This window comes from Choloepus didactylus, chromosome 1, assembly GCF_015220235.1.
Source record: "Choloepus didactylus isolate mChoDid1 chromosome 1, mChoDid1.pri, whole genome shotgun sequence".
Lineage (NCBI taxonomy): Eukaryota > Metazoa > Chordata > Mammalia > Pilosa > Megalonychidae > Choloepus > Choloepus didactylus.
The window spans coordinates 12,960,088-12,972,394 of NC_051307.1; the positions used below are offsets into that span (position 1 = coordinate 12,960,088).

The window sequence follows — 12,307 nt, forward strand, 5'->3', positions numbered from 1 at the left end:
GGAGTAAAATTCACACATCAGCTGATTCCACACTGCAGCATCAATCATGAGTCTCTTTCTTGTTCTATTTGAACCCACTTTGCATAGTCCAGTTACTGATCTTCACAGGTGCTGTATAATAATGGTAATATTGTACTTCGGTTTGTAAATAGTCATGTGGAAGTGTGTTAATTTGCCTGCAACTGGGGATAGAAGTAACGATCACATGGAGAGTCCAAAGTTCCAGAACCAGGTGCCTTGATCAGGCGTAAAACACTAACCACTAACCATCATCTGCCACGTAATTACCTGCCACTGAATTATCGACTCTTATATCGTTTAACCAACGCACATTTTGGCTTCTTTAACTTGGAGAATTTTAGTTTCCCGCTTGGCTCTAGTGCTAAAATTAGCCTCAAAGTTGGAGAAACAGGTTAGATCCAATCAGTACCAACTCAGATTTTTTTCCATCTTTTGACCAAACCTCAAATGCTGAGCATTTCTAACATTCAAAGAGGGTTGGTGTAAGTTTTCCCGTTTCACCCACCGGGTTTCGAATGGCACCAGAAGCAGAGGAGCCAAGACTTGGTAAGGAGAAACTATTCCAAACAAAATTTCTGGCCTGATGCCAGCCTGAGAGGATCCAGATGAATCTGAAGGAAGCAGACAAAATCCTGGGTGTCTGTGTAAACAGAGCCTCTGGATCTTGGGAGGTTTGGCTGTGGGTGCAATCTAAGATAGGGCCTCATGTTTTGGAGCGAAGTACAGGGCATGACATGGGCAAGGCAGTGGCTGGAGAGCAGGGACGGGTAATGAGGCCAGGACTGCCGAGGCCACATACAACCCCGCTACACGGATATGTGGTTGTGTCTGGAAGAACTCACTGGATTAAAGTGTCTCCAAACTGCAACCTAGGTGAAAACTGAGAGTCTGAAGCTACAGGAGGGGGGAAAAACCTGCTGTTTATAGACACGTGGCCACCAGAAAGCGGGAGGAGCATTGGAGAGACTTGCCGGAGAGACTCGCCGCATTGTTGTTTCAAACCTCAAGCTGTAAACTTGACCCAAACACAGCTTTTGAGATGACAGGTCATCTTAGCAATCCAGGGAAGCTCTTCCTTGGCAGAGATGAACCAGCCCTCCTGCAGGTTTCTGCGGTCTAGAAACACCCAGGGCTCACAAAATGATGCCAAAGCAACAAGGTGGAAAAGTCAGAGATTTCAGAAAGTTCTGGGTGAAAAAGAAATCTCAAAGAATGTCAAAAATTATCCTGGTCTTTCTTTACCAAATCCCTGCACGTGCAGGGTCGCCATCAAATCTTGACCTGTATAGGAATCGCTTGCGGATCTTATAAAAACACAAATTCTAATTCGGTAGGCCTGGGCTGGGCCCAAGGGTCTGATTTCTAATGAGTTCCCAGGCTAGGCTGCTGCTGCTGACCCACAGACCACAGAGCAGTGAGGCAGTTTCAGCTCTCGTCTTTGAAACAATTATCATTAGTCAGCTTTCATTTGATGAGTTGGTTTCAATGCTTTTCTCTTTTCTTTTCTTTTTTTTTCTTTCTTTCTTTCCCTCCTTCTTTCTTTCACTCTCCTCTCTCTTTTTTTAATCCTATTTTAATACTAAATGAATAAGCAATACGTCTTCATCTAGGAAAGTTTAACATATAAATACGGAAACTCTTGCCAGACTATAAAAAAAAAATTCTTTTGGTAAGTTCAGCTTCAATTTGAGCTGCACTGTTACCCAGAGAAGTGAGACGCTTGTGCATAAGAGAAATGTGCCCAGCTGTGGGTACCATCAAAGTGTCCAGGAAACATGCATGATCTTTAGTAGGTGGCCCTGCAGGGCTTGCTGATGATTGCAAACCATTGGATTTGCCAAGAGCAGTTTATAGACATTCCATGAAGCTTTGATAGCTATGTCCCAGTTTAAGAATCATCACTGAGCATCACTGTCAGCATGGGATAGGAATTTCTGGATAGCACCTCTGTTGGAACACAAAAATAGGGGAAATAATGGAAATGCATGCTAAAGATAGTTTAGCACCATTGTCCTCTTGGGGTTTCAGACTGCATCCAATATTTTGGTCTAGATCGTTGCCTCCACTGTCTGGACCGAGAATCTGCTTTGTAATAGATATGTGGAGTCCAAAGACAGCATACAGTAATCCTGAAACTATAAAGCCTAACAGAGAGTGTTTTAATTGGATTGGACTGCACACATAAGACTATACATTAATTATAGGGTGATGTAACTAGGCATCTTTGCACCTTTCCTGCTATTTTATGGGTCATTCAAAACGACACCTGAGCGTGCTCCCCCTCCCCCAAAGTGGCACGTAGAAGCTGTCATCATCCTGAGTGAGGAGTAAAATCATCCAGTTGCTTGGCAAATCCACAGTCTGCTGCAGCTGCTTGGGTCCAATTCCCAAGGCCAGCCTCCCAGGGCCTGAGTCACTTGCAGGAACTAGGACAGAGGGTGCAGGTCAATGTACAAACTAGTCTAGAAAGCACTTAAAGGATTCTAAACGGTTCTAGGAAAGATTCCTCTAGGCAGCTTCATGATGACATGTATGTTTCTTGACGTGGCCAGGCAGCCCGAGTTCACCAGCCACGTCTTTCCTTGGCATCGTGACTTGGAGGATGCCCAGAAAAGCCCCGACTGTTGCTTCACCAGGCAGTGAGTTTACTCTGCAGCAGCCATGGCAGCTAACCCAGGAGAAGGCCGTCCAGGCCAGCATGCAGGCCTCCGTGCCCTGCCCCCTGGTGCCCAGAAGCACCACGGCCCGACTACTACAGAGCACGTGAGTCCCAGCAAGCCCCAGCCCTTCTGCAGTCTTTAAAATGATGGTTTCTCCTTATGAAGGCTCCTCGGGAAAGGTATGGCTGGGGCTAGCTCCGCTGTGCCATAGCGAGGTCCACAGAGAAAGCTGAGATTTCAGGCAGTTAGCAAAAACACCCAAACCCTTCCCTCAAGCATCCGGATACTAAGGATAAAAGCATTTGGGGAGTTTCTAAAATGAAATAGCCAAAGGATTAATCTTGCATCAGCACTTGAATTTCTAAGTCATTATTAAGTATGACTAGACTCTGAATTAGCAGCTGCCCTTTACAGCAGTCAGCTCTTTGGGCCCTTCCAAGGAATATGGAGTATAGACAAGAAAAAAGGACCTGAATAGGGTTTACTGGGGAGTCTAATAGCACCAGAACGTCATGTAAATTATGATAACATAATTAGCATTGAGGACCAATATGAAGCACACATCGTGTCTAGATATCAATAAATTTCATAAAAGAATATACACTATTTTTTAATGTTAATAAAGTGTTAATATTTGGAACATTAACTTCTGACAAGTCTGGGAGAAAGAAGTGCCTTGAGATTCAATCCCGACTTAGTCAAAACAGGAGTAAGTGAAAATTATGTCTATTCCTTTTAAAAGACATATGTCCTTTGCCCTTGAACTTGACATCACTGTGGGTCTTCGTGTGTGCAAAATTCAATGGATGAGTGAAAAACTGAGGGATTGTTCGGACAGTTCAGACTTTCCAAAATGGCTTTGCTGATCCCGGCAGACAAACTTGAAATCCAGGACTGGCATTTTAGACCCAGTGATTTCAGTTTTTCTTGAGCACATGCACTGAAACTTAGTGTGTAAAGAGTACGATGAGGGATAGATGTGGAGAACAGCAAAATAAATTAATCAGTGAAGGAAAGTTCTTTCTTTTCTTGGAACTTCAAAAAAATTTTGTTTTTCAGCAGGTAAAAGCAACAGGCAGGACAAAGACAAAATATTAGTGACCAGAATGGTTTACCCACATGCAAAATTGTCCTATATTTAGCACCTCCAAATAGGTATCTCTTCCTCAGGTGAGGTTGCACTATATAAGATTCATCAGTCAGCCCCAGGAAAAGGTGCTTCCTTTAGAGAAGCATCTCATTCTGTTTCCTATATTTTCTGTGACTTTTGCTTGTGCTCACATAACTACTGTAGTGCCAGGCTGAGTTTTACCTGCAGGTGTGAATTAGCCTATAGATTTAAATTGAACTAGAGAAAGGCAACGCTGCTAAACTTCTCTGGTGGAAGTAAAAAAATAAACAGTTGTGGGATGTCAGTGTCTGTCCCAAAATTCAGCTCCTCTCTTCGCTCTCTTTTAGGTCCTAATTGGTGTGTGTGTGTCAAAAGAGCACTATGATTTTATCTCTTTACTGAAAAGATGTCCATTTAGGGAGAAAAAAAAATCCACATAATTTTGGTTTTATTAAAACGGATTTTTTATCAAAAATTTAAATGCTTTCCTTTTCTTGGGTTTTAAAATACCAGCAAGTTTCTAGATCCTTTTAGGGTCAGACACTCCCCAAAACATTTCCTTGTATCTTTTTTTTTTTTTTTCCTTTTACAGTTTCACTTATGCTGTTAGATTCTTTAGGCAGGACTGCACTTTTCCCTGAGCTGATTCCTAGCATTTTAAATGTTGGGCTCTACCCATCCTTTCTGAGCAGCCGCCTGATGCCAGGGTTGAATTTCTATTGAATAAGCAGCAGTGAAATCTTGATCAAACTAATCAGTAGTTCCCCAAACCACAAATAACAACAGGAGACGAGTCTCCCTAAATCAGCCAAGACCACTGGTGTAAGAAGAGACTGAGTCATTTCTTTTTATTATTATTATTTTTTATTTTTTTATTTTTTTGCATCCCTCTCTTGCAAAGTCTCCCCGGCTCTTTTCTCATGCAGCCGAGGGGAGGGCAGGTGGAGGGAAGGAAGGGCATCGTTCGGAAAGTTAAAAAAAAAAAAAAAAAAATTGACATCACTTGAGTCACGTGATTGGCGAGCACCAATGAAGATGGGCTGTGGAAAGGGGAACAGTTAAATTTGTAATTTGGGTTGTGTGAAAACTTCTTTGGGGCCTCATAAACAACCACAGAACCACAAGTTGGGTAGGCTGGCAGTGGTGGAGGCTGAGCCCAGCACAGTGGTCAGCTGGCAGCTCGAGTCACAGTGACTGGAAACCACAGGGTTTCACAGGGTGGGTAAGCATCCCCAACCCGCAGCCAAGCCACCGTGTGTGTGTGTGTGTGTGTGTGTGTGTGTGTGTGCTTTAATCTTTAACAATTTGAATATTTGTTTTCAAAAAGGTACATTTTTCATAGCACTCGGGGAGTCCCAGAAGAGTCGAGGTTAAGACAGAACAGAGAGAGAGAGAGAGAGAGAGAGAGAGAGAGAGAGAGAGAGAGAGATGTACGTGGTGATGGCAAAGGGGTGAGGTTAAAACAATGACCCTTAGGTTTTTTGCTCCTAAGGCAAAAGAAATCATTTCGTCGCCCGCCTGAAGAAGAGGGTGCACCTTGAGGAGGAAGCGATGGCTTCAGACAGCATATTTGAGTCATTTCCTTCATACCCACAGTGCTTCATGAGACGTGAGTACACTCTGCTCTTTCCAGAGCTACTTTTGCCCAGCTTTGCATACAATGAAATGGCAGTTTGTTTCACCCCCTGGGGGAGCCGGTAGCCCCCATGGAGTCCCTGCCGGTTTGGTGGGAGGAATTCAGACGGAGGTATATGATTACAAGGCTATTGGATTACTTATTCATCAGACGGCAGCTCTTCAGAAATGTTTTGATAAATACTTAGTTAAGCTGTTGAAGGGTTCAGTCGGGCGCGTGAGAACTTTGTCAAGGCGAGTAGATTGTGCTGCTCCGTTTAAAGTCCTAGAGATTACAGAGCTTGCCCGTTGCTCTCCAGGTTTTAGTTTGCTGTGCCTCGCCTGGAACGACCGCGTCTGAGTTTTCCTAACTCTGCATTCTGTGGGGCCCAGGCTCCAGCCTGCCGGGGCTTTAGCAGGTACAGCATGGAGCTGGCAAAGACAGAGGCCAGTCAGGGCCAGGAGGCAGGGGCGCGTCTGCCAGTACATGTGGGACCGGACGGAGACTTCAGGGGCCAAGTGGCAACTCGGTTGTCTCCAAAAGGCAGGGAGCACAGGAGCTGCACAGACTGCTTCTTTAGACTGAACTCCCATCCAGGTTAAAATCATCAGGATGGGGCAGTGCCCTGTCCCACTGTAGCCCCAGTGGAAAGGGGCAGCCAGCGTCTTTCAAGAGAGAAAGCAAGCAAGCTGCCGTGTACAGAGGAATGAAGTTTCCTTAGCCGAGCCTTCTTGCAGCTCTCAGCTGAAGGCATGAGGTTGCAGGCTTACTCAAACGGACAGCTAGTGTGGAAAACCTGTCTGCATTCTTGCAACCAGCCTCTTGACATGTGTAAAGCAGAGTCGACCTGTGAGTGTGTGCATGCCTGTGTTTGTGTGTGGGAGGGGCGTGTGTGATTTGTGTATCGTGGATGGGAAAAAGAGGGCCGTGCTTAAACAAACAAAAAAATCACCTAAGAATGTGGCGAAGGCGTTGCGGTGTGTCAGGGCACGCACTTTGACCGGTGCCTGCTAAGTGTGGCTGGATGGTTTGGCAGGGCTGGGACCGAGTGGGAAAGGATGGGGGAATAATTAATTTTCTGGCTGCAAACTCCCGCGCACACCCAAATAGTATCCGTGACTCATTATTTATTCATACAACCAGGGGAATGCTGAGGGCTTGTCAGCCACTGGGTCACAACAAATGCTATTGTCGGTGCCACAGAGCTTCTGTATTTCCGGGTCTCTGAAATTTGAAAACTTGACAAAGATGTGTGTGTTTTGGGGGCAGTGGGGGTGCTGATTGAGGGAGTGGGGAAGAAAGCCAGCCATTTACCAATTCAGAGCATCAAATTAAAGGGTTTCCAGTGCCGCTTTACTGGCAGGGGAGGAAATTTTAGTGAAGTTGAATCATGTGGACGTGGGTGACTCACGTCCCAGGGCTCATGTGGCAGAGACTTGGGCTTGGGCGAAAAACTGCAAACTGCTCCCTCTCTTCATTTCCTCCGGGTGCAACGAGCAAAGGAAGCAATATTTGTAGAATAACAGAAAAAGATCTTCCTGCTTTCCTCAGCTTTCATTGCCTCCTCCAAACGTTTATTGTTTCCTATTTTATCAACTCAGGAAGGCAGATTCAGGAAATTTTTAAAACATCCCACTGGGCAATAGATTGGATTTCAGTGCGTGGTACTGGCCTTCGAAGCTGTCCTTACTGGCACAGCCACCAGGAAATAGAAGCAGCCCAGTCCCCAACAGAGCCAGGGCCCAGTGGATGTCACCTGACCTGCCCCAGTTTAGGAACAAGGGGTGCTGAGCTCTCCAGGTAGCCGTTTGGAGGCCCCCAAACTCACACCAAGACGCAGGAGTGCTCATCTAAAATGATCTTTTCACTCCTTGCTCTTAGTCTGTGGAATTTGGGGCCTTTCAAACTCTCTTACTCAATAATATGATATTGAGATTCAATTTCAGAGGACCAAGGTGAAATCCAGGCAATTTTCTGGTTAGCTTGATCAAAGCACTCAGTCAACAGAAGGGTTTAAATTGTCCGGGTTGGCTGCCCACACGACTCACACAAGCTGGAGAGGTGGCGGACTGTCATTTCTTTTGGTCCCCTTTGGATGTTGCCTTGGAGTCTGGTGCTAGAAGAACCACCATCCTCCCCTAAAACTGTTCTTCCTCTTACTCCGACCCCTGTTAACCTGGGCTGTCCATTAGTGGTGTCCAAACTGGTCATTTTTTCACTGCCTTTTGTTTGTAGCATGTGTTCTCTACCCAACTGCAGCTCTGAGCTGGAGGGGGAAATACCCAGCCTTGTTTTCTTCCTGGGATGTCCCTTTATCAGTCCAGGCAATTCTCACAGAAGGAAATCCATCACTCATTTTTAGCGAGACACCCATGTGGAAATTGGTGGTGGTGGTGGTGGGGGGGTCAGGGAACTATGGGGTGGCACCGAGCAAACCACTGTTCCCTTCGATGAGAGAGGCAGGCGCCGTCTGCAAGACTGGTCCGTGCAATGAATGTGGTCTACCACCGAGAATGCCACTCTTTTTCTATCACACCACACCAGGTTCTCACTTCATTTGCTTAGGTAGGAAGACAGCATGTTATTGAAATTCCCTGGAATTGTTGCACATGGCTAGCAACATCAGATTCTCGCCGAACCCAAACTTCTACGCTCCTCGCCAGGGGCAAATGTGACTGCAGAAAAGAGCTGGCGTAGGTGTGAAGAGGGAAAGCCTAGACGCATACATAGTTTTGCAGAATGCCTCAGGTAGCCTCATTCTTAGAAGTGGCTTAGTGGTCTATGCAAAGCCTAAACGTCGAAATGCCTCCGAGTTCCTAGAACCACAGGTAAAAAATCTCAGCCGGGTTTGCTTACTAGTTCATCTTCTCGGCGACTGAGTTCACCCCGTAAGAGGAGTTTTTCAAGAGAAATTGCAGAATCAAAGCTGAATGTACAAAGTGTGTTTTCCTTGAAGCATCTGTTTGCCACTATTTTCAGAAGAATATTTATTAGAACACTTCTGGCTTAACTGAAGATAGAAGCTCACAGAAAGCCGTAGAATAAAGAGGGGTGCTCGCTGGGCAACAGGTACCATGCATCTCTTAACAAATCTGACCCCCACCCTGGCCTGCCAAGAAACGGCGGGATCAGGTGGCTTGAGTGGGGAGGGGCTCCCCTAGATGCTGGAGAATCAGACCCTGGGTCCTCCTGTATGAGGCAGAGTTTTGCATTCTGAAACTGCCCACGCATTGTGAAACTAAGGGGGAAAAAAAGGTGTTAAAAAAATCGACATTCATAATCATATCCTTTGCCATTTAGTCCCTTTGCACGCTAAGAAACTTGTGAAAACAACAGAGCAGTTTAAAATGTTTATGATTTAAAAGAGCAAAAAGCCAGCCCCAGCCCCGAAAGAAGCTGCTCCTTGGCACTGCTTCTTCTAGCGAGACTGTAGCTGTATTTCAGAACTGGCCCAAGATGGGCTTTGTCCTGGGGGAGGGGAAGTGGTGGTGGGGGAGGCCCCGCACCTGCTCACACCACAAGCACAGGAACAACCAGCAAGCAGCCAGTAGCAGAAGCGTGTTAAGAAATAGCAGCCAACCCAGGATCTAAAGGCGAAAAAATCTTTTAGAGCTTTTGGAAGCAAATTAGTAACCAGGAGATTCCTCTGAAACAGATCTGAAATGTAAAATGTGCTCAGAAAAGATGGCACCCCTTACCGAGAAATCAAGTGTGGGGTTGATGCTCACACAGAGGCGGGGCTCCAAGGCCACCACACATGCAAAGACGTTAGTAGAAGGCCCGGGGCACGGCAGCTGGGTGTCGGGCTAGAGGAGGGAGCCCGGGGCTTGTGAAAGCAATGATGGTAGAAACATGATGGTAGAAAAAGCAATGATTCAGGAACTCTGAATGCAGGGAATGCACAAACAGCCCAAGCAAGGGCCTTTTTGTTTCTTTTTTTCCATTTCTTTGGCTTTTGTCAGATTGCATACAGCAGCTGCTCTTTTGAGCCTCAGTTTCCCCATCTGTAAAATGAGGACGGTGGTAGTAGCTATTGTTAAGGTAGCTGTAACTATATGGAATAAATAAACTTATGCAAATTGCTTAGTACAGAGCCCAGCCATAAGGAGTTCAGTGATCTAAGATGGCAGTCAGCCACTCCCCACTCTGGGAGAGGCGAAGTTGCAAAGTGACACAGGCTTTGGGGGAAAAGAAGGAGGGGAAGGTGGGGACAAACTGAAGAGTCAGAGACAAACAACTGAGTCAGAGTGTATTGCCTGGGTGAAGCCATAGCTGTAGGAACCTCCATGGAATGTTGATCGTGGTTGGTAAATCAGCCCAGCTGTTGGCTTTTTAAACATCATATCATCCTTTCTCTACTCGTAAGTACTCAACAAGAAGACAGAAAAAGAGCAAGAGCCCGTCAGGAATTTGACTTAACACGTTTAGCTGTTAAACATCAAGGCTAATTGGGGCATGTTGTAACATAAATCTTTAGTCTGAACACATATGAGGGGTGACAGAGAGATTTCTCCTTAAGAGAGCTCTGGTGGAGTTTTACCTTCTCAAAATGCTTAATGAAAAAGCAATTTTCCCATTTGAACCATGTGCGGGCTCTCCAGGGCTCTGGGAGACGGCGATTTTCCTCACTTCTTAGTGATGTTCTGGATCATATGCTTTAACTATGTCGCCAAGGCCAGAAACCAAGGCAGCTATAGCTTCCTTCCTTTGAAGGGGTGGAGGGGGTCACACAGGAAACTCAAGCAAATTGTTAGTTTCTCAGGTGACCCAGATGAGTCAATAAATGTCTCTGTGTCTCGTTAGAGTTCTGCAAGAGGATACTAATGTCCTACCCTAGTTTGTCTCAAAATTACCGAGTTCCTGTTCAAAATCTCTGAATGCATCAGAGACAGGGACCAAAAAACACATCACAAATCTTTATTTCACAAGATGAATAAAATACTTATTTTAAAAAACGTTTTATTTTCTGATAGGAACAAGTTATCCTACCACTTCACACACACACAAAATGCAATTTCCCACATTATCCTGGTTTGGTTACTTTTCTAACTACCCTTCCTCAGGGAACTCTTCAGAAGCTGCTATGGTACCTGAATAGACGTTAAAATCTGCAAAAGCCACTTTTCCTGCATTTCTAGTATCTTGTGCTCCCGGTCTCTCCTCCCTATGTGCCCCCAAACCCCCTGCTTTAGGCTTTCTTCTGAGTAAAACAAGCAGGAAGCCAAGGTGATATGTCTTTCTTGGGCTTTTTTGTTCTCCAAAATATGACAACGACATTGCACCTAAGTGATGGAAGTGGGTTTTTTCCTCTGAGGCTTTTACAGACCATGAACATAACCAGGGGGTGCTTTAAGAGAACGGGGATACACAAAACAGGGTTAAAGATCTCATGTAACCCTTGACAGGCTGGAAAAGTAAGCTCAGAAATTGCCCTGATTTGCATGGCTCTGCTTCTCTGTTGGAGAAACATGCCCTCTTAGCTCTCTGAATTTCTCTCTTTCTCTCTCTCCCCTCTCTTTCTCTCTCTTTTTCCTCCTCCTTTTTCCCCTTTATTTTTCTGATGATACTGAACATTGCCAAAGGAAAAGAAAGAGCTAAGATGGAGATATGAACAACCCCACCCCACCCCAAAAAATGAAAGGATACATTTTCTTCCGATGCTTGTGCTTCTCAGTGAGAATTGGATCTGGCTGACATAAATAGCTGGATGTTGGTCTGTCTGGCACGGCCAGTGGTTCAGGAGTGAGCCACCCGGGGCTGGAACGGCGGGGTACAGGAGGCTTCTGTGTTTCCGTTCCACCACATCAAGCCTGGGGTTTGATGGACCTGCACCCCAGATCTGTCCAGGCAGGAAGGAGAAGGGTGGCCCCAAACCTTTCTCCTTTCAGGGCTTAGTCTTATTCAGGAAGGGAAGCCGTTCCCTGCAAACTTCCGCTAACATATCTCGTGGGCCAGGCCTCTGGCTGGAATGGGCCTAGAAAAATGGAGCTGTGGCTTTCCAGACTGTAGAGAGGAGCAAAGCTGTGGAGGAAGGTGCTTGGGAATGGATGTCAACGGAGCTCAGTGCCGCCTCGGCCACACCTGGCGACAAAGTTGGCGCCAAGCAAAGCACAGCCAGTTATATCTGGCCCAGTTTGTTTTCTGTGTCAGCAGTGCTTCGAAAATATACACAGAGACACTCAAGAGTTCTTCCTTCAATCCTTGTTGGAATTTGAGGATGGACACTGGGCCTGAATATTTATTCTTGGTTTATTGAAAACCAAATGGACAGGCGGTAGGATGGGGCTGGGCAGGCACCTGGTTCCGAGGGAGTCAGTGTTAAAGCCAGAATCACACTGGACTCCCTCACTATGTTAGAACAAGCAAAAGACAGACAGACAGCCCCAGTGTCTATGGGAATGTTGTTTGCCTAAGAGCCACCACGCAACTTGGCCGTGAGATTAACGTATCTATCAAGGAGCTGGAAAGAATTTCCCTTTTTCTCTTCCTCAATTATTTGAATTCTCAATGCTCTAGAGACCAACACACTAAAGAATTTTTTTTTCTCTTTTCTTAATAGAATTCTGTTCTACAGAACTTCTTGGGTACAACTTTCTTTTCAGTTATCCTCCATTTAAACTTACCGAAAGTGTTATTTATCTTTGATAGAAATGTGACAAACAAATGATAACCCTTTGTCTATGAGACAGAACTTTAATTCATATCCTGTATTTCTTCAGGTTACAAGTGATTCTTGCTTTTGGAATTACTGACCCTCTCTACCACTTCCTGAGTCTGGATGCAAATCTGTCTGTCCCTGCAAGTCAATGCTCTGTTCTTGTTTTTTAATTTATTTTGTCAAAAGCTTGTATTCAGTTCTTCCCTTGAAATAGGAAGTAATGAAAATCTTTCATTTTGTGT

At 45.4% G+C, this 12,307-nt stretch overlaps 1 protein-coding gene across 6 annotated transcripts in view; it reads left to right on the top strand.

Moving 5' to 3' along the window:
• The first annotated feature begins 4,887 nt into the window (after positions 1-4,887).
• RUNX1 (RUNX family transcription factor 1) overlaps positions 4,888-12,307 on the top strand; it is a 243,084-nt gene continuing 235,664 nt past the window's right edge. For 5 of the 6 annotated variants that reach the window (XM_037831861.1, XM_037831888.1, XM_037831906.1 and 2 more), the window contains exons 1-2: positions 4,888-5,010; positions 5,285-5,401. In XM_037831861.1, the coding sequence (XP_037687789.1) occupies positions 5,344-5,401 (58 nt within the window). In that variant the 5' untranslated portion in view covers positions 4,888-5,010; positions 5,285-5,343. Of the gene's footprint in view, positions 5,011-5,170; positions 5,402-12,307 lie in introns of those variants that run through there. The other variant, XM_037831868.1, reaches the window with a different exon arrangement.